Below are 27822 nucleotides of genomic sequence, written 5' to 3' on the forward strand. Positions count from 1 at the left end.
TTATGGTGGCTACATTATGAACAGATTTCAGTGTACGTGAAACAGCCTTGTATAGGAAGATGCCATCTAGGACTTTCTTAGCTACAGAGAAGTCAATGCCTGGCTTAAGGCTTCAAAGGGCAGGCTGACTCTATTACAAAGGGCTAATGCATCTGGTGACTTTGAGTTGAAGCCAGTTCTCATTTACCATTCTGAAAATGCTAGGGCTCTTAAGAATTATACTAAATCTACTCTGCCTCTGCTCTATAAATGAACAGCAAAGCCCGGATGACAGCACATCTGTTTACAGCATGGTTTACTGAATATTTTAAGCTCACCGTTGAAACCTACTACTCAGAAAAAGATTCCTTTCCAAATATTACTGTTCATTGACAATGCACCTAGTCACAAGAGCTCTGATGGTGATATACAAGGAGATTCATGCTGTCTTCATGCCTGTTAACACAACATCTATTCTGCAGCCTATGGAAAAGGAGTAATTTCGAGTTTCAAGTCTTATTATTTAAGAAATTCATTTCATAAAGCTGTAGCTGCTATAGATAGTGATTCCTCTGATGGATCTGGGCAAAGTAAATTGAAAACCTTCTGGAAGGGATTCACCATTCCAGATGTCATTAAGAACAGTGGTGATTCATGGGAGGCCAAAATATCAAAATTAACAGGAGTTTGGAAAAAGATGATTCCAATTCTCATGGATGACTTTGAGGGCTTCAAGACTTCAGTAGAGGAAGTAACTACCGATGTGGTGTAAACACCAAGAGAAGTAGAATTAGAAGTAGAGCCGTAAGGGCCAGCCCCGTAGCTCACTTGGGAGAGTGCAGTGCCAATAGCGCTGAGGCCGCGGGTTCGGATCCTATATAGGGATGGCCGGTGCGCTCAGGGTGCTGACAACAGCGTGCCGAGGGTTGCGATCCCCTTACAAGTCAGAAAAAGAAAAAAAAAGTAGAGCCTTAAGACAGGACTGAACTGCTGCAAGCTCATCATGATAAAACTTTAATGGATGCTTCTTATGGATGAGCAAAAAATGTTTTTTGTTTGTGTGTGTGTGTATTGCTCTGTCTTCACGTGGCAGGAAATGGTTTCTAGAAGTGCAATCTACTCCTGGTGAAGATGCTGTAAACACTGTTGAAATGACAAGGATTTAGAATACTCCACGACCTTAGCTGATAAAGCAGCAGCATGGTTTGAGGACTGACTCCAGCCTTGAAAGAAGTTTTAGTCAGTAAAATGCTATCAAACATATGCTAAACAAATCTTTTGCGAAAGGAAGCGTCAATCAATGCAGCAAACTTCACTGTTGTCTTATTTTAGGAAATTGCCACAGCCACCCCAGCCTTCAGCAACCACTAGCCTGATCTCCATCAGCAGCCATCAACATCGAGGCAAGACCCTCCACCAGCAAAAATATTATGACTCCTTGAAGGATCAGATGATCATTAGCATTTTTTAGCTCTAAGGTATTTTTTAATTAAGGTATGTACTATTTTTTAAAGATGACATAATGCTATTGCACACTTAATAGACTACAGAGTGGTGTAACTTAATTTTTATTTGCACTGGGAAGCCAAAAAATTCATGTGACTCACTTTACTGTAATACTCAGTTTATTGTGGTAATCTGGAACCGAACCTGTAGTATCTGAGGTATGCCTGTATTCAAAAATACATTTAGAGGGGCCGGCCAGGGGCTCACTCGGGAGAGTGTGGTGCTGATGACACCAAGGCCATGGGTTTGGATCCCATATAGGGATGGCTGGTTAGCTCACTGGGTGAGCGTGGTGCTGACAACACCAAGTCAAGGGTTAAGATCCCCTTACTGGTCTTTTTTTTTTTGACCGGTAAGGGGATCGCAACCCTTGGCACGGTGTGGTCTGCACCAAGCTCAGCCAGTGAGCACACCCGGCCATCCCTATATAGGATCCGAACCCGCAGCCTCGGCACTCCCAGTGCCACACTCTCCCGAGTGAGCCACGGGGCCGAGCCTACCAGTCATCTTTTAAAAAAATAAAAAATAAAATAAATAAAAACAAAAATACATTTAGAAATATGATTATCCTTTCTGGGCTAAGAATGAAATTTCAGTGATTTCCTACATACTTAAACTAGCCCTTTGACTTTTCAAAATTCCTACTAAGGGGGCTAATATCTCTTATTTTGACATAACCCAGCAGTTCCCAAACTTTGCTGCACATTAACTGTGGTACTTAAAAAAATCCCTATGCTAAGGTCACACCCCATACCAATTAAATCAGAATGACTGGGGGTGGGAATCAGGCATCAGTATGAGAACCATGGACACACTCTTGTAGAGTTGTCCCACTTTTTATGAAGAAACTGCTCATACAGAAAAAATTTCAGCTGCTGTCTTTTTTAGGGAATGATACACTCAGTCTAAAGTTTGGTTTTTAAAAAGGAAGGACACAAAGTCTCTCCCCTTAGGCAATGTTTTGGGTTTGCATATGCTAACATTCAAGGCAATCAATGATTTATTTTGCACATTTTGCCTTCCTACACAAAAAGACAAAAAAATAAAATAAAAAAAATAGAAGTTTGAGTTTTCTGCAAAAGAAGATAAAAGAGATGGTATAGAAAATTATTACCAACAACTCTCATAACAGGGTAAGAAAAGATAAAAAACATAAATATTTAAAACTTCAGAGCTTGGGGTCAAAAACTGCTGTCTGGTCTCAAGAAAAACAGAAACTTGTCACAGACCATGTTTCCTAAAATGTTAATGCAAAATGTAGAATGTCACACTAAATACTTGCAATAAACTTTTTAACGTCATCCCCTGATAAATTTGCTACCTTTTTAGTGAGAAAGTGACAGCCTCCTACTCAGTTAACTCAACTTCTCACCTGATACTAAAGCTCTCTGCTCAAGTCTAGTAAGACAGGCTGTGGATGCCATTTCCCTTATACTTTACACACTATTTTCCATCATATTTAGAGACAAAGGACCTTATGCTTACATAAGTTTTTTGCTGCATACTTTGACTGGATCCCTGAAAAGTTCAGTTGAGGCATTGGAGACTTTTGAAGTTGACAACTTAAGTTCTACCCAGCTTCTGTGTTACTATATCCAGTTACTGTAGTAACTAGAGAATTCTAGTTCTCACTTGGGCTTCAATTTCAAAAGGCCTGAACTACCTTAATGATTACTTTTATGTATATCCTAAATCCCTGACATGGACATAATTATTTATTTTACATATTACAAGTATTACTATTTAAACAATTATTTCTTATTCAATAGCTTTCATAATATTTATTATCTTTAACCATGCCAAAGAACAGCAATTCTTACCTGCATTCTGCAGGCCCCAGTTATACCGAGTTACAGTAGCTGATGAATGGAAACCATTACAAACACGCAGTTTCAGGACACTAGTTATTAGAATACCTCTTCATGAGATACTCTAATTTGAGTCACCTTCCAATCTCTGACTACCCCCATTAGTTTCCATTCCCTAAATATAGTGACCGACCTCAATTCTTCATTTTTTTTTGCCATCTACCACACCTTACTTAGCCTGACCTCTCCACAACTTGTATCCCATACTCCCCCATCCTTTGACTTCCCCACCTACATGTTTCTACCCCAAACCAATTTCACATTCTAACAGAAATAAATAAGCAAAATACTTAGTGTGTCAAATAAAGAGTAGGAACTATAGAGGAGTCTTTCCAATAAATGGTGTTGGGCAACTGGATAACACTCAGAAGAATGATGAGGTTGGACCTCTAACTCACACCATAAAACTAACTCCAAATGGATCAGACCTAAATGGAAGAGCTAAAACTATAAAACTCTTAGAACAAGCATAAATCTTTGTGACCTTGGGTTAGGCAGTGGTTTCATAGTCTGACACCCAAAGCACAAACAGAAGAAAAAGAAAGCTAGATTTCATCAAAATAGAAAATTTTGTGCTTGAAGACACTAATAAGAAAAGGAAAAGATGGAAGCAAATATTTGCAATTCATGGCCAGTTAGCTCAGTTGGTTAGAGCACAGCTTTATAACACCAAAGTCACGGGTTCAGATCCCCATACTGGCCAGCCGCCAATAAATAAATAAATAAATAAATAAAATGACAACCCAACCTAAAATTGGCAAAGGATTTAAATAGACACTTTTCCAAAGAAGATATACAAATAGCCACAAAGTACATGAAGATGTTCAACATCATTTGTCATTACAGGAATTCATAACAAAACAATACTACTTTATACCCAGAAGGAAGGTTAGAATGCAGTGATAACAAGGATATGGAGAAAATGGAATCCTCAGGCATCGGTGGTGGGAGCGAAATGTGGTGCAACTACTTTGGAAGGATTTGGCAGTTCCTCAAAGATACCACATAATCCAGCAATTTCAATCCTAGTTATATACCCGAAAAACATGTTGACACAAAGACTTGTACAGTACACGGGAGTTCAGTGCAACGATTCATGACAAACTGGAAACAATCCAAATGCCTATCAAGTGATGAATGTATGAACTAAATGTGGTATATATTCATACAACAGACTATTGTTTAGTGATTAAAAGAATGAGGTAGGTATATGTGACAGCACAGATGAGCCTCAAAAACATGCTAAGTGAAAAAAGCCTGTCACAAAAGACCATATATCATATAACACTGTTTATATGAAATGCCCAGAATAGGGAAATCTAGAGACAAAAAATAAAACAGTGGTTGCCTAGGGCTGAGGACTAGGAGGTGAAGGGGTGCGGGGAGGAAGAGAGTGGGGAATGATTGGTAATAGGTATGAATTTCTTTGGGGGGGTGATAAAAATGTTCAGCAATTAACTTTGAGAATACACTAAAAACTACTTTAAAAAAAAAGTTTGGTTAATAAAACTATGGAAGAAATTAAAGGAAGGAAGATAAGTGTGAGTTTCTGCAGGTGTAAATTCTATTTCAATTAGGGCTGTCAAGAAAAAGAACCTCAAGTACAAAGAATAATCAAATAGCAAATTTTTAACATTAAACTTTTAAACTTCATTACCAAAAATGACTTGAAATATACTTTCACTAATTTAGAAATTTAGGAACTATAACCCAAACTAAATCCTGAAATTTAAAACTGCTATTTTGAAAAACATGTAAGCTTCTCAAGGCACAAAGCCTCAAATCTTTAGTCTACAAAATAAAAATCGTAGATTCCCTTGCTATAATTTATTTATTTATTTATATAAGGCAGCTGACCAGTACAAAGATCAGGACCTTTGACCTTGGTGTTATTACACTGTGCTCTAACCAACTGAGCAAACCAACCATCACTCCTTGATGTAAAGTATCAAAATTTAATACCACAACAAAGACAATAGTACAATAGTTTTCCCAGATATAAAAAATATCTATCATAGCTTTGCAGCCTCTTTTCTTCCACATCTAACATTCTGAATACTGTGCAAACATTTCGCAAACAGAAAGTACACTTCTGAGTTGAGAGCATGATTACTCTCCAACAGCAAAGGCAGCATGACATCAATTCATTTTCTTTTCTTTTTTTTTTAAAAGATGACTGGCAAGGGGATCTTACCCCTTGACTTGGTGTTGTCAGTACCACGCTCTCCCAAGTGAGCCACCCGGCCATCCCTATATAGGGATCCGAACCCATGGCCTTGCTGTTATCAGCACCACACTGTACCAAGTGAGCCATGGGCCGGCCCTGACATCAATTCATTTTCAAAGACAGAGTATAGGTTAAGGGTTTAGAATAAAAACAATTACACTCCAAAATACATATATTTACTTTTTATTGAATTTGTTAATGTTACAGAGTTCTTGCACTGCCAAACCGTGCCTGAGAATTCAAAGAAATGATACACTGGACAGCCTCATCCACCCATCATACAGTTTATTAAAACTTGATTCATGTGCATTTTGATAATTTCACAATCTTTTAAAAAGTTATAACGAGGGCTGGAATTTAAATCTGCTGCAGGTCTTCAGATTTCTAGTACAGTATGCCATTAAGTAACACCTCCATGTATTCGTCTTAGCTCATTCCTCAATGCATTACTCCCAATAAGATCTTGCTGGGGAAAAAAACCCATACTTTTCAGGGAAAATATGTGGCTCAAGGTCCAAGAGATTATTTGTTAAGGTTTTTGGTTCCCAAATAAAGCCTTCAGTTTAACCAAGAATCCCCTTGTTTCTCATTAATCATCCCACTTCCCCTTGGGTGGTTCAGCTATTCATCCAAATATATCAGAAGGCAGGACACCTGCCTGGCCACCTCAAATAATGCCAACATTATTGCCCAGAAGTGGTTGGCAGGTGCCGTCAAGAGATACCGTAACCCTCCTACGAGTCCAATTTCTGACTGACACTTTCACCAAGACTGAACTCCTGCAGGAAAGCGCTCCCACATCAGGGCAGCTTTACTCAGCCATCTGCTTCAATCTTGCCAGGATAAAGTCTGCATGTCCTACATTTGGCAAAGGGATTCATTACAGAGAAACCCAGACTCTACACCAAGTGGTCACGTACCACCTTGAAATATTTCTATTGAACCACAGACTCAAAACTAGGAAATTAATTGCCAGGCTGTCTCATTAGGTGGAAAGACACTTTTCGGTACTCCTGGGTAGCTTCTTCGTGTCCCTTTTAAGAACTAAAAACAACTGGACATTTTAAGCTGTAATTATTAAAAACAGAAGTGCTATATCACCTGTCTTTTGCCCTGATTCTCCAAATGAACAACATAAAGACACACCAAAAGGTTGATAATCGAGCTAGCTGGGACAATCGCTGCCTCTACAGAACGTCCAATACCTAAAAATCTGGGACACAAGTATATAAGGAATTCTTATCAAAGATCATGCAAGATCCATAAAACTTAAATGGGCTTTTGATGAGGTTTTGTTCACACTGTTTTGAATTTATAAGGACAGATCAGTGAATCCTGTAGCTGAGCGGAAACCATACTCTTTCCACTGCAGTTTACGACACATTTTAGACCTGATTAGAGGCTTTAGCAGCACCTTGAGTAGAGCCCCCAGCATCCACTGCCCTTTCATCAAAGGCTATTTGGGAGCTGGCTGGTTAGCTCAGTTGGTTAGAGTGTGGTGCTGGTAACACCAAGGTCCAGGGTCGATCCTGCACTGGCCAACCAGAAATAAAAAAAGGCTGTTTGGTTCCACTGTAGGGATTGGCAAATTCAAACCACATTTCACAATTCTAATGCATATTTCAGGTTACTCACTTAACCAAGCAATATGCTGTCAAAGAACTTATTCCAATTCAAAGCAAAAAAAGGCCTTAATATGGAACACAGAAAAAGCGCTATCCAAATAAAAAATTACTAAAAGAAACAAGATTATTCCCTCCCCCACCCCCTTTCTCATTCAGTAGACCCAAGTTTGGTTGAATTTAATTTGTGGTTACCTCAGAATACAAGAGTTTAAATTATAAATCACAGCCCTACATAATCTGAACACACCAGTTCTTTTGAGAGCAGCATGTTCCAGGAAGTCTAATATAGCCACAGCCTACTACAGAGTATTCCTTAAGGGTGGGGCACAGGACAGGTTAATTAAGGTCACTTAAATCTTCATCTTTTACAGCAGATCAGAACCCAGATGGCTGACTTTCTGCAGGATTTCTGATAGGAATCCAGTAGAGCTGGTTTCAAGGTTCACATCGACACTTAATAGCTGTAACCTTCTTATCCAGAAGTTGTGATCCACATGAAGTCCACAATGAATGCAGCAAATCTGAGGTAGTCAACCCTTACGAAGGCTCAGTATCTGAACATAAAAAGATTTTGAAATGACCACTAGCTGCAGGTGTTTTTGTATTTGCAGAGTAATTATGAAAGAACACTGCTGAATCTAGTTCACACCTTTATATAACAATGAAAATTCTCCTAAATCCAATATACAAAGAGCAGTTGTGACACTTTAACTTCCATAGCGCAATCAGGCTGGTCCCTTAAATTGAGTGTTCTGCATCAGTTGCTGTAGATCCAGCAGAGCTCAGGTGACAAATGGCTGCTCATGGTGGTTGGCTGTGGTCTAGTTACCTTAGAAGGGTTAGCAAAGACCATTCTTTAATTGTATTGTGTGTGGCTGCTTTTCTGATTTTCAAGCACAGCATACTGGTTGTCTAGCTGAAGTTTAAGGGCCTGGTTTTTTGAAACCTCATCCCTACCTCTATTTTTGTGTCTTACTACTTCAAAGCTCTTCTCCATTTCTTTATCCCTAAGGGAAAAGAAATGTAGTCAGTAAATATTTCTTCTTCATTAATGTTTTTTGAAAATATTCTTCCTTGAGTCAAAAAGAAAAAAAAAGCCACCCTTTAGAAGAATCCTAGGAAGGAACAGGAGGGAAGAACTGGTATATAAATTCCTTATCAAATAGTTTTTAAGCCTTCAGTTGAACAGAAAAACAGAATACTGTACTGAAGCTCTATCGTCCTATCTTCTACTAAATAGTATTAACTGCAAGTCTATTTTGGGACCAACCTGAAAACTGGTTAAGTTTAAAAGCTATGTAATTACATTCATTCTAAGACTCACTTTTACTTTCAGCAAATAAAAGATAACACATCTCTCTTTATGCATAAGTAATGGTAAAGATTTTCTCATTCCTGTAAGTCCTACTCATTATTCAATGACTTCTCCTCACTTGTATTTTTTGGAGTGGATCAGATTAGCAGATTAGACCAGGTAAAGAAAGATGAGTGTGATGATGTCACTGCCCTCCCAGAGGGTCCCTTATCCATTTGTAGGATAGAGCAGAGGAGCAAGTCCAAGTGAAGGTTTAAATTCAAGCCAACTCTCAAAGAAGTGGAAAGGCTGGGATTTACTCTAAAAGCCACCCCCCAAAAATTTCCATCTGATATCATTTACATTTCTTCCCATTTTATTTATTTTTTAAAATTCATGTCCCTAAATAAGATGTAGTTGTGCCATATGTGGTCATTTAACTCCAGTAGCATTCATTTTAAGGACCTGCTGAAATAAGATTATTTTAATATTAGATTTATAAATGCCAACATCTTTCATCTATTCACATTAATTGGGAATACAATAAAACATTGCTCTTATATATCTAGTTTCCATATTATAAGAAACATAAGCCCATAATAATGTACCTATAAAGAATTTTAAGTAAATGAGACTTGTCACTACAAAACAACATAAATTCAGGATAAGAGAAATTTCTGCAGACAGCAAAGTTTGTCTTCAGTGCCCTCCCTTCACCCCTTCCTCCCTCCTGGGCATTGATATAGTGCTGATCTGGTTCTCAGCTGCCCATCAGCTGCAGCCTGGGCTTTACCAGGAAGGAGTAATCCCCCTCACATCCCTTCTATCCCACTCCCTGCCCAAGGGATAGAGGTCCCAAACAAATGCAGTAATGATAGTACTTACTTCCGGCTTTCTACATGCTTGGCAGTGGACTGCAGGGATGGGAACTGTGTATCACTGTATATTTCTGGTGGTCCTTGTGGTGTTTTCCTTGTTGTGGTTAGCCTGGCCCCAGGAGGCCTATACACACCACTAGTCATTGCCGGTTCTGGGGTTTCTGTAACTAACATTTTACAACAGTTTAGAGAAACTATTCAAATGTTCAGCATTTTAATAAGCTATTCCTACATTCCCAATCATTTAACAGTTATAGTGAAAAAAAAATTCCTGATATAGGAAGAGTTTCTGGGTCAGAAAAAACGTCTCACAGTGAAAACATTCTAATTTCCGGGGTAGTGTTCTAACTCCTCCTCCATGGGGCTGGCCGGTTAGCTCAGTTGGTTAGAGTATTTCAAGGTCAAGTGTTCGGATCCCCATACTGGCCAGCCGCCAAAAAACAAACAAAAAACCCGACAAAAATTGTCCTCCATGGACAATTTAAAACTGTTTGAGTTCTGTAAGCCAAGTTACTGGAAGTGGGAAAGGAATCTGCTCGGACCTGGGAGATAGGTCTCACCAGAGACTGATTTTCAGAATATGGCACTTTAAGTCCTTGGTTTATCTATCAGTAAAGAAGGATAATCACTTTTTTATCTGGTTGGTAAATTAAATGCCATGTGTAAAGAACTTGTTTAATAAAATGCCTGTATAGTTATTTTAAAAATTATACAGATGATAATACAAAAATAAAAATGAGCACAGCCTTGTAACACCAAGTTCAAGGGTTCAGATCCCAATACTGGCCAGCCACAAAAAAAATTTTTTTAAATAAAAAATAAACAATTATTTCATTTCTTTCACATAATCAATAGATTTTAAAGTTCTTCCTCTTTTTTTCTTTTCTTTGAAAACATAGGTAAAACAGGGAAAAGATTAAGCAGGTGAACAGCCCTTTCACCATGGTTGACATTTGGGGACACAGCCTTCCAGCTTTTTCCTGTCTTTTTTTTCCCATCCTCAATATAGATTCAGTGTTATATACATGTTTCCCACGTATCAAAAACTTCAAGTAAATATCTACACATCATCATTTATTACCTGAAATATAATGAAGCCATTTGAATATCAGTATAAAGGCTTACTACTTTATATAGTTTTTGATAATATGGGGGAAAGCTTATATATGCTTTCATTATTTACTGAGCACCCAAGCAACACACTGGGGATACAAATGTTAACAGAACAAAAACCCCTCCCTTTATGAACCTTATATTCTAGCTACTAAACATGTAAGGCTATTTTAAAATGAGTAAAATGAAATAAAATTAAAAATTCAGTTCCTCAGTCACATCAGACACATTTTAAGTACTCAACAGCCACATGTGGGCTACTGAGCCAGACAGTGCTAGTCCACAGTCACAGAAAGTTCTACCGGACCACGGTAATAGAAAGGGAGGAAACAAAGTAAGTAACAGTGGACAGGTGCTATATCCAAGATTAAAAGCACAGTAGGAGGCTGACCCTGTGGCTCACTCAGGAGAGTGCGGTGCTGATAGTGCCGAGGCTGCGGGTTTGGATCCTATATAGGGATGGCCGGTGCGCTCGCTGGCTGAGCATGGTGTGGATGACACCAAGCCAAGGGTTGTGATCCCCTTACCAGTCAAAAAAAAAAAAAAAAGCACAGCAGGGTTGTGAAAGAAGCTCAGGATGGGCAGGGTGGTACTGGGGAGGGTCTCAGTGATGAGGTGAAACTGAGCAAAGACCTGGAAAGAGATATACACATAGGCTAGAGTTGGCAAAAAAGCCAAATCCAGCCCAACAACTGATTTTGTAAATAAAGTTTTACTGGAACACAGCTATACTCGGTGGTATATTCAATCCAGCACCTTTTGGTATTTCAATACAACAGGAGAGCTGAGTGATTACAGCAGAGATTGTATGGCCCTCAAAGCCTAAATTATTTACTATCTGGCCCCTTGCAGAAAAAGCTTGCAAACTCCTGATATAAAGGAAAGAATTACAGGCCAAAAGCTTAAGCACAAAGGGCTTGCAGTAGCAGTGTGCCTAGTATATTTAAGGAGCAGTGAGTGAGGACCAAGTTAATAATCAATAAGAGACGACGTCAGAAAAGGGAGGACCACAAAACAGATGTACAGGGCCTTTTAAGTCACTGCGAACTTCTGCTTCCTTGCATTAGAGGGGAAGCCATTGAGGTCTGTGACCAGCACAGTGACATGTCATGTCATATTTTAAAAATACCGGCCAGCAGGGCCGACCCCGTGGCTCACTCGGGAGAGTGCGGCGTTGGGAGCGCAGTAGCACTCCGGCCGTGGGTTCAGATCATATATAGGGATGGCCGGTGCGCTCACTGGCTGAGCGCAGGAGGGTTGCGATCCCCTTACCGGTCACCAAAAAAAAAAAAAAAAAAAAAAAAAACGGCCAGCCGCCAAAAAATAAAATAAAATAAATAATCACCACCCCGGCTGCTGTGTTGGGAAGAGAGAGCAGATTGAGGGTGTAGGGAGAGGGGTGGGGAGAACAAGGGTAGAAACAGGCAGACCACGTAAGAGGCCACCTCAGTAATCCATACAAAAAGAATTTACTGACAGATTAGATTTAGGTGTGCAGCAAAAGAATCAAGATGACTCCAAGGTCCATGGCCTGAGTCACTGAAAGAACAGCACCGAGATGAGAGGCTGGGGGGTGAAGCAGACGCATGAGGGGCTGAAGATTAGGAGTCCAGTTTCAGACACGTTGCGTTTGAGATGCTGGGCAGACAGTTAAAATATACACATCTGGAGTTCAGGAGATCCAAGTTGAAAATATAAATCTTGAGAGTCACTGACACACGGACAAGACTGCCAAGGAAGTGGGGATGACAGAAAACAGAATCAAGGCGTGAACCCTGGAGCAGTCTAGCATTTAGAGGCAGAGGAGAGGAGGCAATTACAGCAAAAGAGACTGAGAAACAACCATTGAGGGAGGAGAACTGGTGTCCTGGAAGCCAAGAGCAGAATGTGTTGTGAGGGGTGACCAACTGTGTCAACTGCTGCTGACAGGTACAAATCAGATGAGAACTGAGACTTGGACATTGAACATAGCAATGCAGTGGGGTTTTTAGGTGCAATGACAGATAGCAGTTAAAAAAAAAGTTAGATGGACAAAAACATATGCAGCAAAAAGCTAGAAAGGATGCAAAAACGTTAACATAGTTACCTGTGATTCTGGATAGTAAGATTTGGGGTGATTTGTTATCTGTATACTATTCTGAGTAAAATAATGCATTTGGTATGCATTGCCTTAAAGCAGTGCTTCTCTAACATTTTTTCATTATTGCCCTCTCAAGGAGCCCTTTTATACATTTTTCTTAGCTGCCACTAACTCCATGAAATTTTATACCACAGATATACTGTAAATCTACTGTTTATCTACTTTGACCCTTTGGTGGGCCACAAACCACTGTTAAGATCTAAGATTTCTTCATCCCCAAAGAACCAACTTTTATTTTATCCCCTGGAGAATAATAAAATCGGCCCTGCTGAGAATTCATGCTTCAAGACATGAGAGTAAAATAGAGAATGGAAAAAAAGACACGCACGAGTAGAGCACATGGTGCCTGACACTCCTTATCAGCTGTCAGAAGTGTCTTAACATGATAAAAGCTCTAAGAATTTCTTCTCCTATGAAAACTTTTGGAGTTAAATACAACCTTTGGTAATTATTACCAACTGAGTCTTTTTTAATCTGGGTGGGGGGAGGGATGCAACTGGCCGCTATGGGGAGTGAGCCCTTGGCCTTGGTGTTATAAGGCTGAGCTCTAGTCATTACTAAAAATCTTAAATGAAGTGTAGCTTGGATTCTAGTAAATGAATTTTACTTTTTCCTTACCCTTTTCCCCATTAGCCAGGAGTTAATATTTAAGGAGGAAATTAGGATAAATGTTTAAATATTTAAATTGGTCAGTTTATCTACATATAAATTTTAGCAGCTTACAGAACAAATGTTTCTTACCTTCCAAATTCCTTTTATTTAGGATTTGAAAGACCTTAAATCTCCCAGGAATGGAAAGGAGCCCCACTTCCCCTCATCCCACAAGCAAGCATTTAGTTCAAAGTTGACAAGACATAAAATTAGACATCTTTCTGAAACTAAAATATTAACATTACCAATTACTGGAGCAGGAGGTGCTTGTACCGGAGCTGTTCTATTCCAGGGACCTGAAGACTTTTCTATACTACCACCACCACCTCCACCTTCTTCCCAGTTATCGCCTGGATCATCTCTCTTTTCATTATCTTCTTCTTCCTTTTCACTATTGGAAAAACAAACAAGTGAATGCAATTAAAGAACCACCGGGAAAATTGTCAGTCCAAATCCTTAGTTCTGTTAATGCTTATCTGTGTGACACTGAAGAAGTCACTTAACCTCTTCAAAGCCTAAATGCCTCACTTGTTTAAAAAAAGAGAGGTGGGTGAGGAGGGAAAGAAGAGATTTTATACACATTTCATACATTGGGACTTCCATCTGACTTCACGTGAAAAAAGGATTTCGGGGCCGGCCTGTGGCTCACTCGGGAGAGTGCGGTGCTGATAACACCAAGGCCCCGGGTTCGGATCCCATATAGGGATGGCCGGTTCGCTCACTGGCTGAGCGTGGTGCTGACAACACCAAGTCAAGGGTTAAGATCCCCTTACCGGTCATCTTTAAAAAAAAAAAAAAAAAAAAAAAAGGATTTCGTTGCTTAAAAATGGTTTAGAAAACCACTCAGTCTGATAGTTCTACTTTCCTTTTTGAAAACCACTTCATATGTTCAAGAAAATTCAGAAATACTTAACATACTGGTATGCCTATGTGACAATCTGCATGGTTATTTATAGCAGCCTCAAATAAGAGCAGGACCCCAGATACTGGCTCAAGCAACTGAGGGAGGGAAGAGAGGATGATATAACCTAAAATGCAGAGAAAAGGGTGACTTGAATAATTAAAAGCACAATTACAAGACTATTCTAGGACCAAAGTGTACAAAACAAGCATATTTTTAGTGAGAAAATTAAGGGTTTTTAAAAGTTGTATAATTTTATCTGCAAATCCTTTAGTACATGTTACAAAGTATTCTCAAAATAAGAATTAAAAAAAAAGTTAGAATTCACATTCCAACAGAGGAAAACAAGTCTGTGTCCAGTGTTTGCGTAAGTGCTACAGATTTCATTAGGGCTGATCTCTACTGTCTGACACAGGAAATATGAGAGTACTTCAAAAAGTTAGCGGAAAAATAGAATTAAAAGGTAATACAAATCTATCCATGGACTTTTTGAAGTGCCCTCATATAGAACTAGCCCATAACATCGGACATATATTTGTCACTTGTTACAAAAAAAAAAAAAAAAAAGAAAAGAAAAGAAAAAAGGAAAATACACAAACTGTCTATAGTTTAGCAGTAATCATACATGCAAATGATACCCTCAATGGTAATACATCATCTTCAGACTGCCTGCAGTGTTTTTTATGCCAATTTTATTTCTGTACTCTTAAACTGACTTGAGTCAGAATCTATAATTTCTCCAAGGCATCTTTATTTCTCCTTTTGCTGTATTACCTATTACTATTTTATGAAACCTGAGTGTTCTAAATGACCAAGTACATACATACCTTGTCTGTCTACTGCTGGCCTGACAGCAGGAATACTGAGTATCATAACTGCTAAATCAAACATCCTTTTTACAGCTCTGACCTTACTGATGATACACTTGGCAGAGACTACTAACTTTTTCCCAGAATTATTTTTCATGACAATGGTGGTTTTCCCTAGGTCTTCAGCTTCTCAATCTCCACCATTCTGACTACCTTCCTCCCCAACTCCCTATATAAAAAAAAGACATGGCTAGTCCTCAAAGCTCTGTCCGTGGCTTTTCACTCTTTTAGACATTTTCTCTATTGGATATCTGATCCACAATCATGGCCATAACAATATACAGATGACCCTCACCCTGACTCTATGCGACCCTGGGAACATCACAGCCTCTCCTGGTTTCTGCAAAAGGACACCTAAGGATGATCTCCTTCCACTTCTATTAAAACAAGACATGTCCTGGCTTTAAGACAAATGTCTTGACTAGCTTGATGGTCTCCTTTGAAGACAGATAGAAAAAAATTTCAAAGATGATGGCGGCATCATATGAATTGTCCACCAACCAGAGATGATTCCAGAATGTAGAGGACTAGGGTGGAAATTAGGAAGGGGAGTGGGGAACAGACTTACATTCAATCTGCCTGAATCGCAAGATTTTACATAAGACTATTCTGAGGGCTGGCCAGTTAGCTCAGGTGGTTAGAGCGTGGTGCTGATAACACCAAGGTCCAGGGTTCAATCCTTGTACCAGCCAGCTGCACTCCCCGCCCCCTCCCCTGTCCCACCCAAACACTATACCTGAGAGGAAGAAAAGCTGAAAAATATGACCAAGCCACCCCTCAGTTTTCCTTCTCATTAACACATAGTAGAATCCTATGAAGGCATTTAAAATGTTAGGTGTATACTGACATGGAAGTGATATTCATGTCCTACAAGCCAATAACTTACTAAAACAAAATCTATACACCTAATATTAATACAAAAACATCTAGAACAATTTTTTCAAATGTTGTAAGAAGTTGTTTTGGGGGTTAGAATGCATGACTTTATTTTCTCATGAAGCAAGCAGTTAGCAGCAGATTCTAAAGCCAAATTGCCTGATTAAAATCAAGGCTGCCAGGAAACTTTGAGTATGGCACTTAACTTCTCTATGCCTCAGTTTCCTCTTATGTAAAATGGGGATCACAGTCCCATTACAAAGATGAAATGAGTTAATAGGCATAAAGTACTCAGAACAGTGCCTAGCACCGTTTGCTATTACATGCTTTTTAATATACATTTGAATTACTGTGTAAGCAATATGTACAAGGAGTCTTCAAAAAGTTCATGAAAGTATGTGTATTATCTCTTAATTCAATTTTTCCACAAACTTTTGTTTTTTGGACCATGAACTTTTTGAAGTACCTTCATATACCACCTTTATAATGGGGAAAAAAAGTAGTTTTCATTTGGAGAAAACATGTTCTTTCTAAATGGATTTCTAATACATACCAATATGACCTTGTTTTCTAAAGCTTATTAAGTGAGATAAATGACCAAGTAAGAATATGAAGGTCATAATTTATCCAGGAGTCTAACAGTGATATTCAAACATCAGAATTGTCCCCCAAACCCAAAATAACCAAAATAAGCTACACTTTTGAAGCCATGCTAATGTAAATTACATTGTAATGTGATTTGCTAGGTTCAAGCATAAAAATAGGGGTGGTATTCACCTAGCTACAATCAACTAATTGGTAATGTCAGAAATCCAATCCACGCCAGAGAGGGAGTTAAAGTTCCACACAAAGATGTAAGCTCCTTCATGGCACTTACTTACTTGTATACCTATAGTGTGATTGTTTTCAGTTGGCCATTTACGTTTTGAAACACTAAATCACAATTTTGTGTGTGTACGTTTGTATATATAAAATATATATTAGATAATCTATAATGCTAAAGATTTAATTCTAAAATATATTCTCCCCCCAATTACTTTACTATTTGGTGATTAATATATCCATACTCCCAAGTTACTAGTTTGCAGTAAACAATCTCCAACTGAAAAGCAAAGCAAAGCAAAACAAAACAAAACAAAACAAAAAACCAAAAAGCTTTAACACTAATTATCCCTAAACTGAAGAGATTATGGATATATCTTATACATTTCTTTATGCTTTTATATTTTTTCAGATGTTCTAAAAAACATATTTTTCTAATCACAATAAAAATTTTTATTTATTTTTATTTATTTTATTTATTTTATTTTTTTGTCATTTTTGTGACCGGCCGCACTGCGCTCAGCCAGTGAGCGATCCGAACCTGGGGCGGGAGCGCTGCTGCGCTCCCAGAGCTGCACTCTCCCGAGTGCACCACAGGGTCGGCCCCCCAATAAAATTTTTTTTTTTTAAAAAGATGACCGGTAAGGGGATCTTAACCCTTGACTTGGTGTTGTCAGCACCACGCTCACCCAGTGAGCAAACCGGCCATCCCTATATGGGATCCGAACCTGTGGCCTTGGTGTTATCAGCACCGCACTCTCCCGAGTGAGCCACAGGCTGGCCCCCCAACAAAATTTTTTAAAACAACACTCCAATTTGGTCTGATAGAATACTGACAGTATCTCAAGTAAAAGAAGTTTCCTTTACTATCTAGTGTCTTCCTACCACTTTCTTGTCCTTAGAAAATAAAAAATGAATAACCACAAATTTAAAAATGTCTAGATTATAAAATATTACTAAAAAATAAGCATGATCTGTTTAATTAGAGATACCAATAACAAAAGGAACAAGTAGACAACTTAATATTTTGGGTTCCTAAGGTTCTGAAATATTAGCTGAACTACATTGGAAATTGTTTAATCAAGACACTTCATCCAACAAATTTAGGAACTAAGGCCCAAAGATGCGAAGAGCCTTGCCTAAATATCACAATACTAAATGTAGGGTAGAAACAATTTATATATCTTATGACTTCTTCATATTTAAATATTCCAGAAAGTGTCAACTCTCCAAATGCCGAAGTCAAAACAAGAAACATGTTGCAGTCATTTCCACAGAAGACAATTAGGATAAAATTCGTTGTTTGACCCAAATATAATATGTAGCTTCTTATCAGCTAAGTTTTATGTTTTAAATACTAGAATGCTACCATAGATTTATTGCCACAATTCAAAGTATACTGTCTTAAACACGTGTAAGTCTATAAGGCACTATTGGTGGGGTGGGGGGGATTAATGATGCTAGAAAAGGTACATTTACAGAATATCTACTAGGCCAGGTAACTTCTACCCACTTTTACAAAGTTAAACCTCACAATAACAGTAACACCAATGAAAGGAGGAGGCCCACTGTACATAGGAGGAAACTGATACCTAGACATTGAAATAACTCCCCCAGGGTTACAAAGTAGCAGAGCCAAATCAGTGGGACTCCAAAGCCAACTTTCTTTCAAGTGACCTCTTCTTCATTTTGAAATTTGAGAATTTCATTCTCTTATCTCCTTACCTCAAGGGACATGACAAGAAAATGTATTCATCCTAACTCCCTTTCCCCAACACTAGGGGGAAGCAGCTAAAACAAAAACCAAGCTTGACTGAGCTGCTGTTGAAGGCTTTTATACCGACCACTGTCACAACAGTAAAATGGGGTGATAAAAATGGCCTGATGAGCTATGCTTGGCCTGAAGGCTTAAGAAGTCACTGCACTTCATCCAAAGAATCTTTCCAGACCCCTTCATGGTAGACTAAGTGTCTCTTCTGTGTTCTGCTGCACCCTGCACATCTCTTTGGAACAATCTACTGGTGTCTATTAGCACTGAGTTGTCTTCCCAAGAAGGTTCCTAGTACACTAGGTTCCAAGAACTTAATTCTTTACTGAAACACGACAAATGCTCAACATTTTGTAACCTCAACGATTACATGAAATCTTTCTTTCTCCCAAAAATCCACTTGAAAGATGGGAGAGGCCTACAGGTCCTACAATCAACCAGAAATCTAAGTTCAAGTGGCAGGCCCCTTTATCACTATCTCAATGGCTTCCCTTTCGAGAACCTGTCTAGAATAATGACATGACCTATTAAGACATAAAATTTGACATGAAGTACTCTGGGTACCAAATATTGAGCTGGATGGTAAACACAAGATAGAACAGTAATACAGTAAGTTTGCTACTACTGAAATTTTCCCCCCTTTAAATGTACACTTATCTTTGATAAAGGCTCAGCATGTTTACTAGTTTCAAGAACTTTAAGACCGTATTTAATAGCTGCAAACTCTCAGTATATGGGGAAAGACAAAGATAAAGCAAATGTGGCAAAGATAGCGGATCTGAGTGAAAAGTATATGTGTATTTATTTTGCTATTCTTGTAACTTTTCTGAGGTTTGTAATTTTTCAAAGCAAAAAGTTGGGAGAGCATCCAGGGTTCAATCCCTGTACCAGCCAGCTGCCAAGAAAACAAAAAAAAGTTGGGAGAAAATTAAAACTGTAGATTGAGAAATACAAGATATTTAAAGTCAACTTCCAAAGCTTCCTTTCCCCTCGTCCTATATTGAGATAGCAAAGCTGTGTCTTTCACAAACAGAAAAATATAATGGACTGAAGACATAAAAAACTACCATGATTACTATTATAAGCACACTGTTCAAAGAAATCTTAATCCTAAGTAGCCTCAATTTTGTAGGTAAGAGCCAAAATTCAAAAGTAAAATGACTTGCCCAAGACTACACAAGCATTAAGCAGCAGAGCTAAATTACAAACCCAGATTTGTCTTTCCCCAAAGTTCATGTTTTTGCCACATTATTAACTCCCTCCCTTTTACGTGAGTAACCTAGCCCACTCCTATGAACCAGCATCTCTCTCCTTGGGGATTCCCACTCTACTGAGCTCCACTGTCAAGAACATTTAATACAAGGTTGAGAAGGATACTCAGTAAAGTGAAAATTTCGGTCATTATTATTATTATTATTACTATTATTATTATTATTAAACCTCACATGGTTTCTCATTCAAGCCTTTCCTGGAAGTTGTTAAATCCCCCTTAAGTGAATGATTTATGAAGGCCACAGAAACAGACTCCAGACTCAACAGTTAATGAGGACCCACAAAAGCCGCTTCCTGAAGAGGGAATGTTTTTCAATGTTAGCAGATTAGCTGAGGACCTATATGATGGCCTCTCAGAGGCAAAGACAAGATGCTAAGAATAACGAAAAAAAAAACACAATATAAAAGCTGGCCTACTTCAGGTCAAGCAGAACTTAAATACTCAAACTGAGATTTACTTAGGTTCCTCACAAGGGTGAACTACCTAAGGTATTTAAGAAATGTTTCATCATCTCAGGAGTAGCCAAAATAGACTAAAATAATCCTGAATATGAACAGGGGATTTATGGTCAATGACAGGAAAACATAGCTTCTGTTTAAATATTCTCCATAATTTGACAAAATCAACTTCTAACTTTCAGTGAACTTGAAAGCTACGCCCTTCACTAAGCTACTCCTGCCCCCTAAGTTCCACATGGCTAAACACTGTCCCCCTCCTGTCATTTAAGTATGCAAAAACCTGCGCGCGCGCGTGCGTGCGTGCACACACACACACACACTCTCTCTCAAATGGTAAAAACCTCATATCACTTCTTCCCCCATTTTTCCAGGTCAAGCCCAGGAGAAAGATAACAGGGGTATTTTCTAAACTATACCTCTCCAAAAACATCTAAAACACAAAGGAAGCCAACAAGTGGTTGGGAATCAAACTCCAGTCTAATCACTTCTACTTAACACTACCACAAAGGAATCTCAAGGGTAGAGAACCACATTTCCTAAAAGTTTCCCACTGTCAGTCAGGAGGTTTCACATTGGTTAAGCTCACAAATTGATGTGAAAACACTTAGGACATCAAGGTCTAGCTGTGGTAGGTATTCAACAAATGTCAAAAATATTAGCCCTGATTTTTAAAGAAAGTTATTTAAGGCCACAATATATTGCCATCTAGAAAGGTCAAAAGATAGTTTTTAGTTAAGGAAAATATTTCCTCCACTGTGCCATGCAGTCACTGGCATTGTATACAAATTGCAAACTTCAAACTACAGGCAGTTCATCAAGATCATTTACAAGTGTACTTCAAAAAGTTCATGGAAAAATAGAATTAAAAGATAATATGAATCTTTCTATGAACTTTTTGAAGTACCTTCACATTCTTTAAACTGGGAATAAAGGATTTTTAATCTTAAACCAATAGAACCATATATTCACCTGTTTTTCCTACTTTTCAAGCCCCTCAAAATATGGCATTTATTTATTATATAAAATTGACTACCATAGGGCCGGCCCGTGGCTCACTCGGGAGAGTGCGGTGCTGATAACACCAAGGCCCCGGGTTCGGATCCCATATACGGATGGCCGGTTCGCTCACTGGCTGAGCGTGGTGCTGACAACACCAGTCAAGGGTTAAGATCCCCTTACCAGTCATCTTTTAAAAAAAAAAAAATTGACTACCATAAATTGGACTTGATAAAATGTTGATTTCAAATCCTCCAAACCAACCAATCTAATTTTTAAAACTACTATGTTTCTTGAACTTTAAAAATAACACACTTAGAATATATGATTCCATTCCTATAAAGTTCTAGAGAAAATTAACCTATGGTGTGAGGGTAGTGGTTGTCCTCGGGGTGAAGGCAGTGAATGAAAGGTGTCAGGAGGCCGCCTTGTTCTCTCCCAGCACCCTTCAGTTCCTTGACCTGGGTGCTGATTACAAAGGTGGTTTCACTGTGAGAACCTGTAAAATCTGTACCTCTCTATAAGCATGCTGTACTTCAATTACAAAAGCACAAGGGTACTTCAAAGAGTTCATGGAAAGATTTATATTATCTTTTCATTCTATTTTTCCACGAACTTTTTGAAGCACCCTCATATATATGAACTTGCCTACTGGAGAGGATCTGAAAAACATCCATATCATTCTTCAAACAAAAAGAAACACTAAGTCCAACCACCAATACTGAACGTAAAAACCTTGAAATGACATATTTTAGCTGTCTGAAATAAAAAGGCCTAACCGAACTGGAAGATGGCAAGTTCTCACAGGGTTTTAGGGCTGGCAGTTAATTTGATCAGCATGTAGAAGGACTGCCTACATGGAGCAAGGATAGACATAATCCATTAGAGTCCTGATAAGCCTATCTAAAGCACAAGGCTACTATGATGCTGCTTTGGGGCTAAAGAAAAACCAAACTTGAGGTCCAGCCCGTGGCTCACTTGGGAGAGTGTAGTGCTGATAACACCAAGGCCACAGGTTCGGATCCCTGTATAGGGATGGCCGGTTAGCTCACTTGGGAGAGCATGGTGCTGAAAATACCAAGTCAAGGGTTAAGATCCCCTTACCAGTCATCTTTAAAAAAAAAAAAGAAGAAAGAAAAACCAAACGTGTTAACTTGTTTCCAGTACCTATCCCTAAATGTCATCTAAACACATGTGTAACCAGACCATACCTTATTTGCATTGCTTGAACTCTGAGGCCGCTGTAATCAACCTCTTTTTGCTCAAATTCCTTCCACTCATCTTCATCCTGTGGAACAAATACCATGTGACCAGTTACAGTTATTTGTAAACCTACAGGTAAACCATTATCTGACTATGAAGTTGAGGGTGGGGGAAATGGAACCTAAAGTAAGTATGGACTCTTCTCCCGGCAAAGCCCTTGCCTGATCCCGAAGTTGGCACTGGAGAACAAACGTACCCAGCAGTCTAACATTGTTACTTCCTCCGGGTTCCTGCACAAGAGCTACTGCTTTAAAGCAACTAGGAAAAGCCGAATGAATAAGTCAATAGCAATTCCACAACCAAATATCTACCTCAATGTTGCCACGAGACTTTTTTTTTCTTTTACGGGCTTGGAGACCAAGTCATGCCCACAGAGCTGCCACTACGTGACTGTTAAAAGAGAAAATTCAGCTCAAACTCCTGGGCCGAAGTCAGCACAGCAAATTACTCGGCGCAGACGTCACCGATAAGTGCTGCTCTGTGCTGGCCACTGCAGCTGCTGCAGCCCGGGTCTCGGCTCCAGACGGGCGACGCGCGGTGGAGGGGCCGCGTCCGGGCTGGGTGTCGCAGGGGTCCCGGTGCCGCCGAGCCCGGCCCGACGTGCGGAGCCCTGGTCACGTGGCCGGCCCCCGCAGCCCCTCCCGGCCGCTTCCCGTGCAGGCGGGGGCGGGCACATGGGCGCGAGCGCGCCGCCTGGCCCCGAGGTCGGCCTCCCTGCCCCTTACCTTCGTCACAGCCTTGGTGGCGGCCCCGGGGCCCGCGGCCCCCGCGCCCGCGGTCCCGCCGTCGCCCGGCCGGGCCCCGGAGCCGGCCCCACCGCCCGCCGCGCCCGCGGCTCCGCTGCTCCCGCCGGCACCACCCGCCGCGCTCGCGGCACTCGCCGCCCGGCTGCTCCGCTCCTTCTTCTTCTTCTTGTCCCTCTTGGCAAAGAAGTTGTCCAGGCTCCGCTCCTCCGTCTCAGCCATGGCCGCGGCCTCCTCGGCCCGGATGGGTGGGGCCGGCGGCGGGCGCTGCCCGCGGGGCTCCGAGCACGGGGTCGAGGCCGGCTCTGCGCTCACGCTGCCGGGCGCGGCGACGCCTCAGCCCCGCGGGGTCGCCAAGGCGTGTGCGGCGGGGCGGGCCGTTCCCCCCGCGTGCCGGCGGGTGGTGGTACAGTCCGCCCGGGGGATCGCGAGCCGCCGCCGCCGCCGCTGCCCGAGCCCGCCGGGGCTGCCGCTGCTGCCGCGACGGCGGTGCAGGATCCCGCCAGCCCCACAGCCGGAGGGGAAAGGAACGCGCGGGCCAGAGGCTCCGGCGAGAGTGCTCGGCTAGCGCCCGCGCGTGCCGGAGGAAGACGCGCGCGCGCAGGCCCGGAGAGGAGGGGAGAAGGGGCGGGGAGGGGAGGGACGGGAAGCAGGGAGGGCGGGCCGCCCGAAGAGAGACGCAGCTCCCGCGCCTGCGTGCTTAGCTCCGCCCGCCGCTGTGGGAGTGCGGAGAGGCGGGCGGCGGGAGGAGAAGGAGGCGGGGTTGGCTAAATAGCCAATCAGGTGCCAGGATGAAGCGCTTAGGCGACAATCCCAACCTTAGATAGGGCGGGGCTCTGGCGTGGGGGCGGGGAGAGGAGGGCGTATGCAAAATAAGTGATGCGCCTAATGACTCCGGCCTCCCAATTGGCCGGGGGTTTAGCCTTAAGGGCGGGCATTTAGAGGGCTGGCTGGTTGGTGACTTGGCTGAAGAGGTCCGGCCGGAGGGGCGGGTGCGTCCGGTCTGAGCGCATGCGTACGGCTCACGTGTGTCTCCCAGCCCAGAGCCAACTGTGGCGTTGTAGTCGTTTGAACTTTCGCGAAACGGAAAAACGCTGAATTAAGCCCACTGTGTTAAAGATTGTTCCCCCGACCCCTCCGCTTGTCTCTGTACCTAAACCCTCTGTGATCTAGCAGTCTCTGCCTTTCAGTTTTACAGGATGAGTATTTTGAAAGTGAGAGGAGCCGTGGGCTTGAAGTTTAGGTACCGTTTACTAAAAGAGCTTTAATAAGCCATTAGGTAGATAGAAGGGGATTGATTTTGTCTGAACTCCGCCTTCTTCTAGATGACGACCAAGCCCCTCGTAGTTCTTGCAAGACGGGAAGAGAGTACCTGTTAGCTGCCCAACACTGCTTAACACGCACTGGATGCGAGATAAATGACTTTTAAATACATTTAAAGGATGCCCCAGCCCTGACTTGAGTCTGGATGATGACCACAGTTTGTCCTTAGCTTCTATCCCTGATAAAATAGGGGAATGGCACGTAATTGAGGTGGAGACCAAAATGACCATGCTGAACCTGACTGTAGCATGTAAGTACCTTCAGGGCATTGAGAATGAAGTGGATACGTGTACATGAAAAAGGTGGTCTAGTGTGAGACTTTAAACTTTCCACTTCCTCTTTCTAAGGGCGAGGAGAGAGCTGTAACAACCACTGAGGAAATGACTCAGGCTATGTTGGTAGCCCTATGGGGTAGATAGAACTCAGTAAATGAAGCGACTTCTGTCTTTTCCTTTACAATTTTCCCATTAAATGTCTTTTCCTACCTCCCATCTCCACTGCTATTAAAGAACTAAATTCTGAATATGTGAAAGAAGGTAATCAAAGACCTAGTCTTGGCCAACAACAAGGTTATATATTAGTCCCCAAACATAAACTGCCTCCAGCCACCCAGGATAGGTCCCTAGGTAACTTCCCTCTGTGACACCACGTTTCTTCCTGTGATGCAAGCCAAGTTCAGTACTGCCCAGCAGCACTGCCCTGCCTTAACATGTCTAATCAATTTCTTTCCTTCCTTCTTTCTTTCCTCCCTCCCTTCCTACTTCCTTCCCTCCTTTCTTCCTCCCTTCCTCTCTCTCTCTCCTTTCTTTCCTCATCTATGAAGCAATTATTTAGCTATATTTAAAGCAATGCGCCTTATTCAGAGGTGAGTCATTTGTCGTTCCTGCCTTCAACTTACTTATTATCTAGAAAAGAAGGTCTAGATATAAATAATCGAAACACGGTCTCTCCTTTCTTAGGTCCCCATCAATACATTTTGTCTTAAAGGAATTAATGACTTGAGAAAATACAGAGAAGGAACACAGTTCAGGGCTGACACAGCAGAATTTCCCACTACATTTTTCAATGTGATTGATGGCATGCTCCCAGAACTTGATCATGTGTGAGAAATTCCAATCAGGCCAGTAGAGAGACCAGTGTCTTTGTACTTGTGTCATTGTCTGTAGTTATTCTCTCCTCTGTGAAGCTTGTCCCTTCCTCTTTGAATCCCCTTCCTGAAACTGACAGCATTTATTCCCTCCAGTTGCTCCTCTTAAATCTCCCCTGCTACCCTCCTCCAAATTGGTCACACAGTGCCCTGAATCCTGCCATCAGCATCCCCTCATTATCACCCAGCCCCCATCCCTGAAGCATCCTCCAGCTCTCTCTTGATGAGGGTGTCTTCCCCATCCTTAAAGCAAAACAGACCTTCACTTGTCCTTGCCAGATGGAAAAACTGAAAAATGATGAGGACTCAGACTATTCCCAGGTAGTTTAGCACCTCTTTGAAGGTTCCTAATGCTGTCTGAATATGGAAATTTCTCTCTGGGTCCTCTGAAGCGGTACAATCCAAAGGACATCCTTTATCTCCCTCAACAAGGCCTGCTGAGTTCCAATATTCTGTGAGCTCAAGAGCTGGCAAAGGGCAGCCGGGCCCAGCCACATTGTCCCAGGGTTCTTTTCTGCTGAGCTACTTGTTCCAAGTTCCATTCTGCTACCTAGGCTGGAAATTCCACTCATGCTCAGCTCAAAGGAATGCAGCTCATGCTGGCCAAAGAGCTCACCAGGAAATGGGTGGCTAGGATCCTTTTTTTCATTTGCGGCTTCCTCTCTAACATCTGTGAGGCAGACTATTCCACTGTCTGAGCTGTTCCTCCCTTTTCCAACTGTGGAGCAACTACTTACAGTTCACCTCCTCTGGGAAGGTCACTTCTGATCTTACAAATAGCTTAGTTTCCTGAATCTCACAGGCCCAGAGTCCTTTAATTTGGTATATATGATGCCTTCCCAGTATTTGCATGATTTGTTGGTTTAACCAATTTCATTTAGCGCCATGCTCTAAACAACTGAGCTAACTGACTAGCCCCCCTTTTTTATTCAGTCATTATTTATATAAAACATTTATTTAATGAGCACCTACTATATGTCAGGCCCTATGTTAGGAGTTAAGGATAAGTTAGTCAGATATAGCCCCACACTCACAGAACTTACAGTAAGCTGATAGCTAGAAGCAGGTTCACAAGTACATACAATTATAGCACATTGAAAATTCTAGAAGGTAGGAATAGTGTTTGGCATACAGCCTACATCACACAAACATTTGATTGATGTTTTTAAAATGAAAAATGTCATTATCCCTAATTTTCCACATTAGCTGAGGAATGCACAAACCATGGACTATCTTTTTTTTTTTTTATTGAAACAGTTGATTATATATATATATCTGTTGGGCCATGGACTATCTAAAAGTGTTTCCTTCAGTTGGTTAGAGTGCCGCCTTGTAGCATCAAGGTCAAAGGTTTGGATCCCTGTACTGGCCAGCTGCCAAAAAATTTTTAAAAATACACTGGCCAGCTACCAAAAAATAAAAGAGTGTTTCCTTGTTGGCTTCTGAACACATGCTAACTCCATCACATATAACAAAGAATTCAACTTTCTCCCTCAACCTCTCAAACTCAAGTCCCTCCTGAGCTTATCCCTGGCATTAAGGCCCTAGTTGGAAGATGCATGGACAGCAAGAGGAGCAAGACCCCAGATACCAGTGACTACTCAGGAGAGCTTATTTCCAGAAAGAGAGAAAGGGCTGCCATGCATTATCCGCCCCCCCCCCCCCCCACTGCAATGCACACACACACACACCCTTCACCAAAGCTTGGGAAAGGGAGTCAGGCTCATTAAACCCACCCTCAATGGGTCTGGTTTGCTGGTAGCTGAACCACATGAGGTTGCTGCTATTTGTTTTTGACCTACAAAACAACAATTTCATAAAGTTCAACCTAATATATTTGAGAATAAATCAAAAAGTTCTGTGAATGAATGAAGAGCTTGGGAACAACCAGCCCTTCCATCAAGGTGACTTTCCTGATGTGTCTCAGGGGGCTGGAATGTGGTGACAACTGAGTGATCAGTAAAACCTAATCAATTTTATTGTATGAAGAATGTGTGAGCTGAAGGATGAGGGGTAAGGCTGGAGAATAGAAAGAGGAAGGGAAAAAAAGTCTGATTAAGCCAAGAGGCCAGAAGTTGGCACTTATTACCCACCACTGTCCA

The 27822-nt window shown here is 41.1% G+C and overlaps 1 protein-coding gene across 5 annotated transcripts; it reads right to left on the reverse strand.

The window, feature by feature from the left end:
- Positions 1–5747: 5747 nt before the first annotated feature.
- CDV3 (CDV3 homolog) lies at positions 5748–23870 on the reverse strand. Of its 5 annotated transcripts, none has more exons than XM_063114095.1 (5): positions 23233–23857; positions 22456–22532; positions 13527–13672; positions 9385–9544; positions 5748–7759 (listed from the first exon to the last, which is right to left on the reverse strand). In XM_063114095.1, exons 1-5 carry the CDS (start codon positions 23470–23472, stop codon positions 7753–7755), a joined length of 630 nt encoding a protein of 209 aa, XP_062970165.1. In that variant the 5' UTR covers positions 23473–23857; the 3' UTR covers positions 5748–7752. The 5 variants fall into 5 exon arrangements, with proteins under 5 accessions (XP_062970165.1, XP_062970166.1, XP_062970162.1 ...); XM_063114096.1 differs by lacking the exon at positions 5748–7759 and adding an exon at positions 7766–8034 and having other exon boundaries at positions 23233–23860; XM_063114092.1 differs by lacking the exon at positions 5748–7759 and adding an exon at positions 8041–8212 and having other exon boundaries at positions 9385–9538; positions 23233–23870.
- Between the last annotated feature and the right edge of the window lie 3952 nt (positions 23871–27822).

The sequence above is a fragment of the Cynocephalus volans genome, chromosome 11 (assembly GCF_027409185.1).
Source record: "Cynocephalus volans isolate mCynVol1 chromosome 11, mCynVol1.pri, whole genome shotgun sequence".
Taxonomy (NCBI): domain Eukaryota; kingdom Metazoa; phylum Chordata; class Mammalia; order Dermoptera; family Cynocephalidae; genus Cynocephalus; species Cynocephalus volans.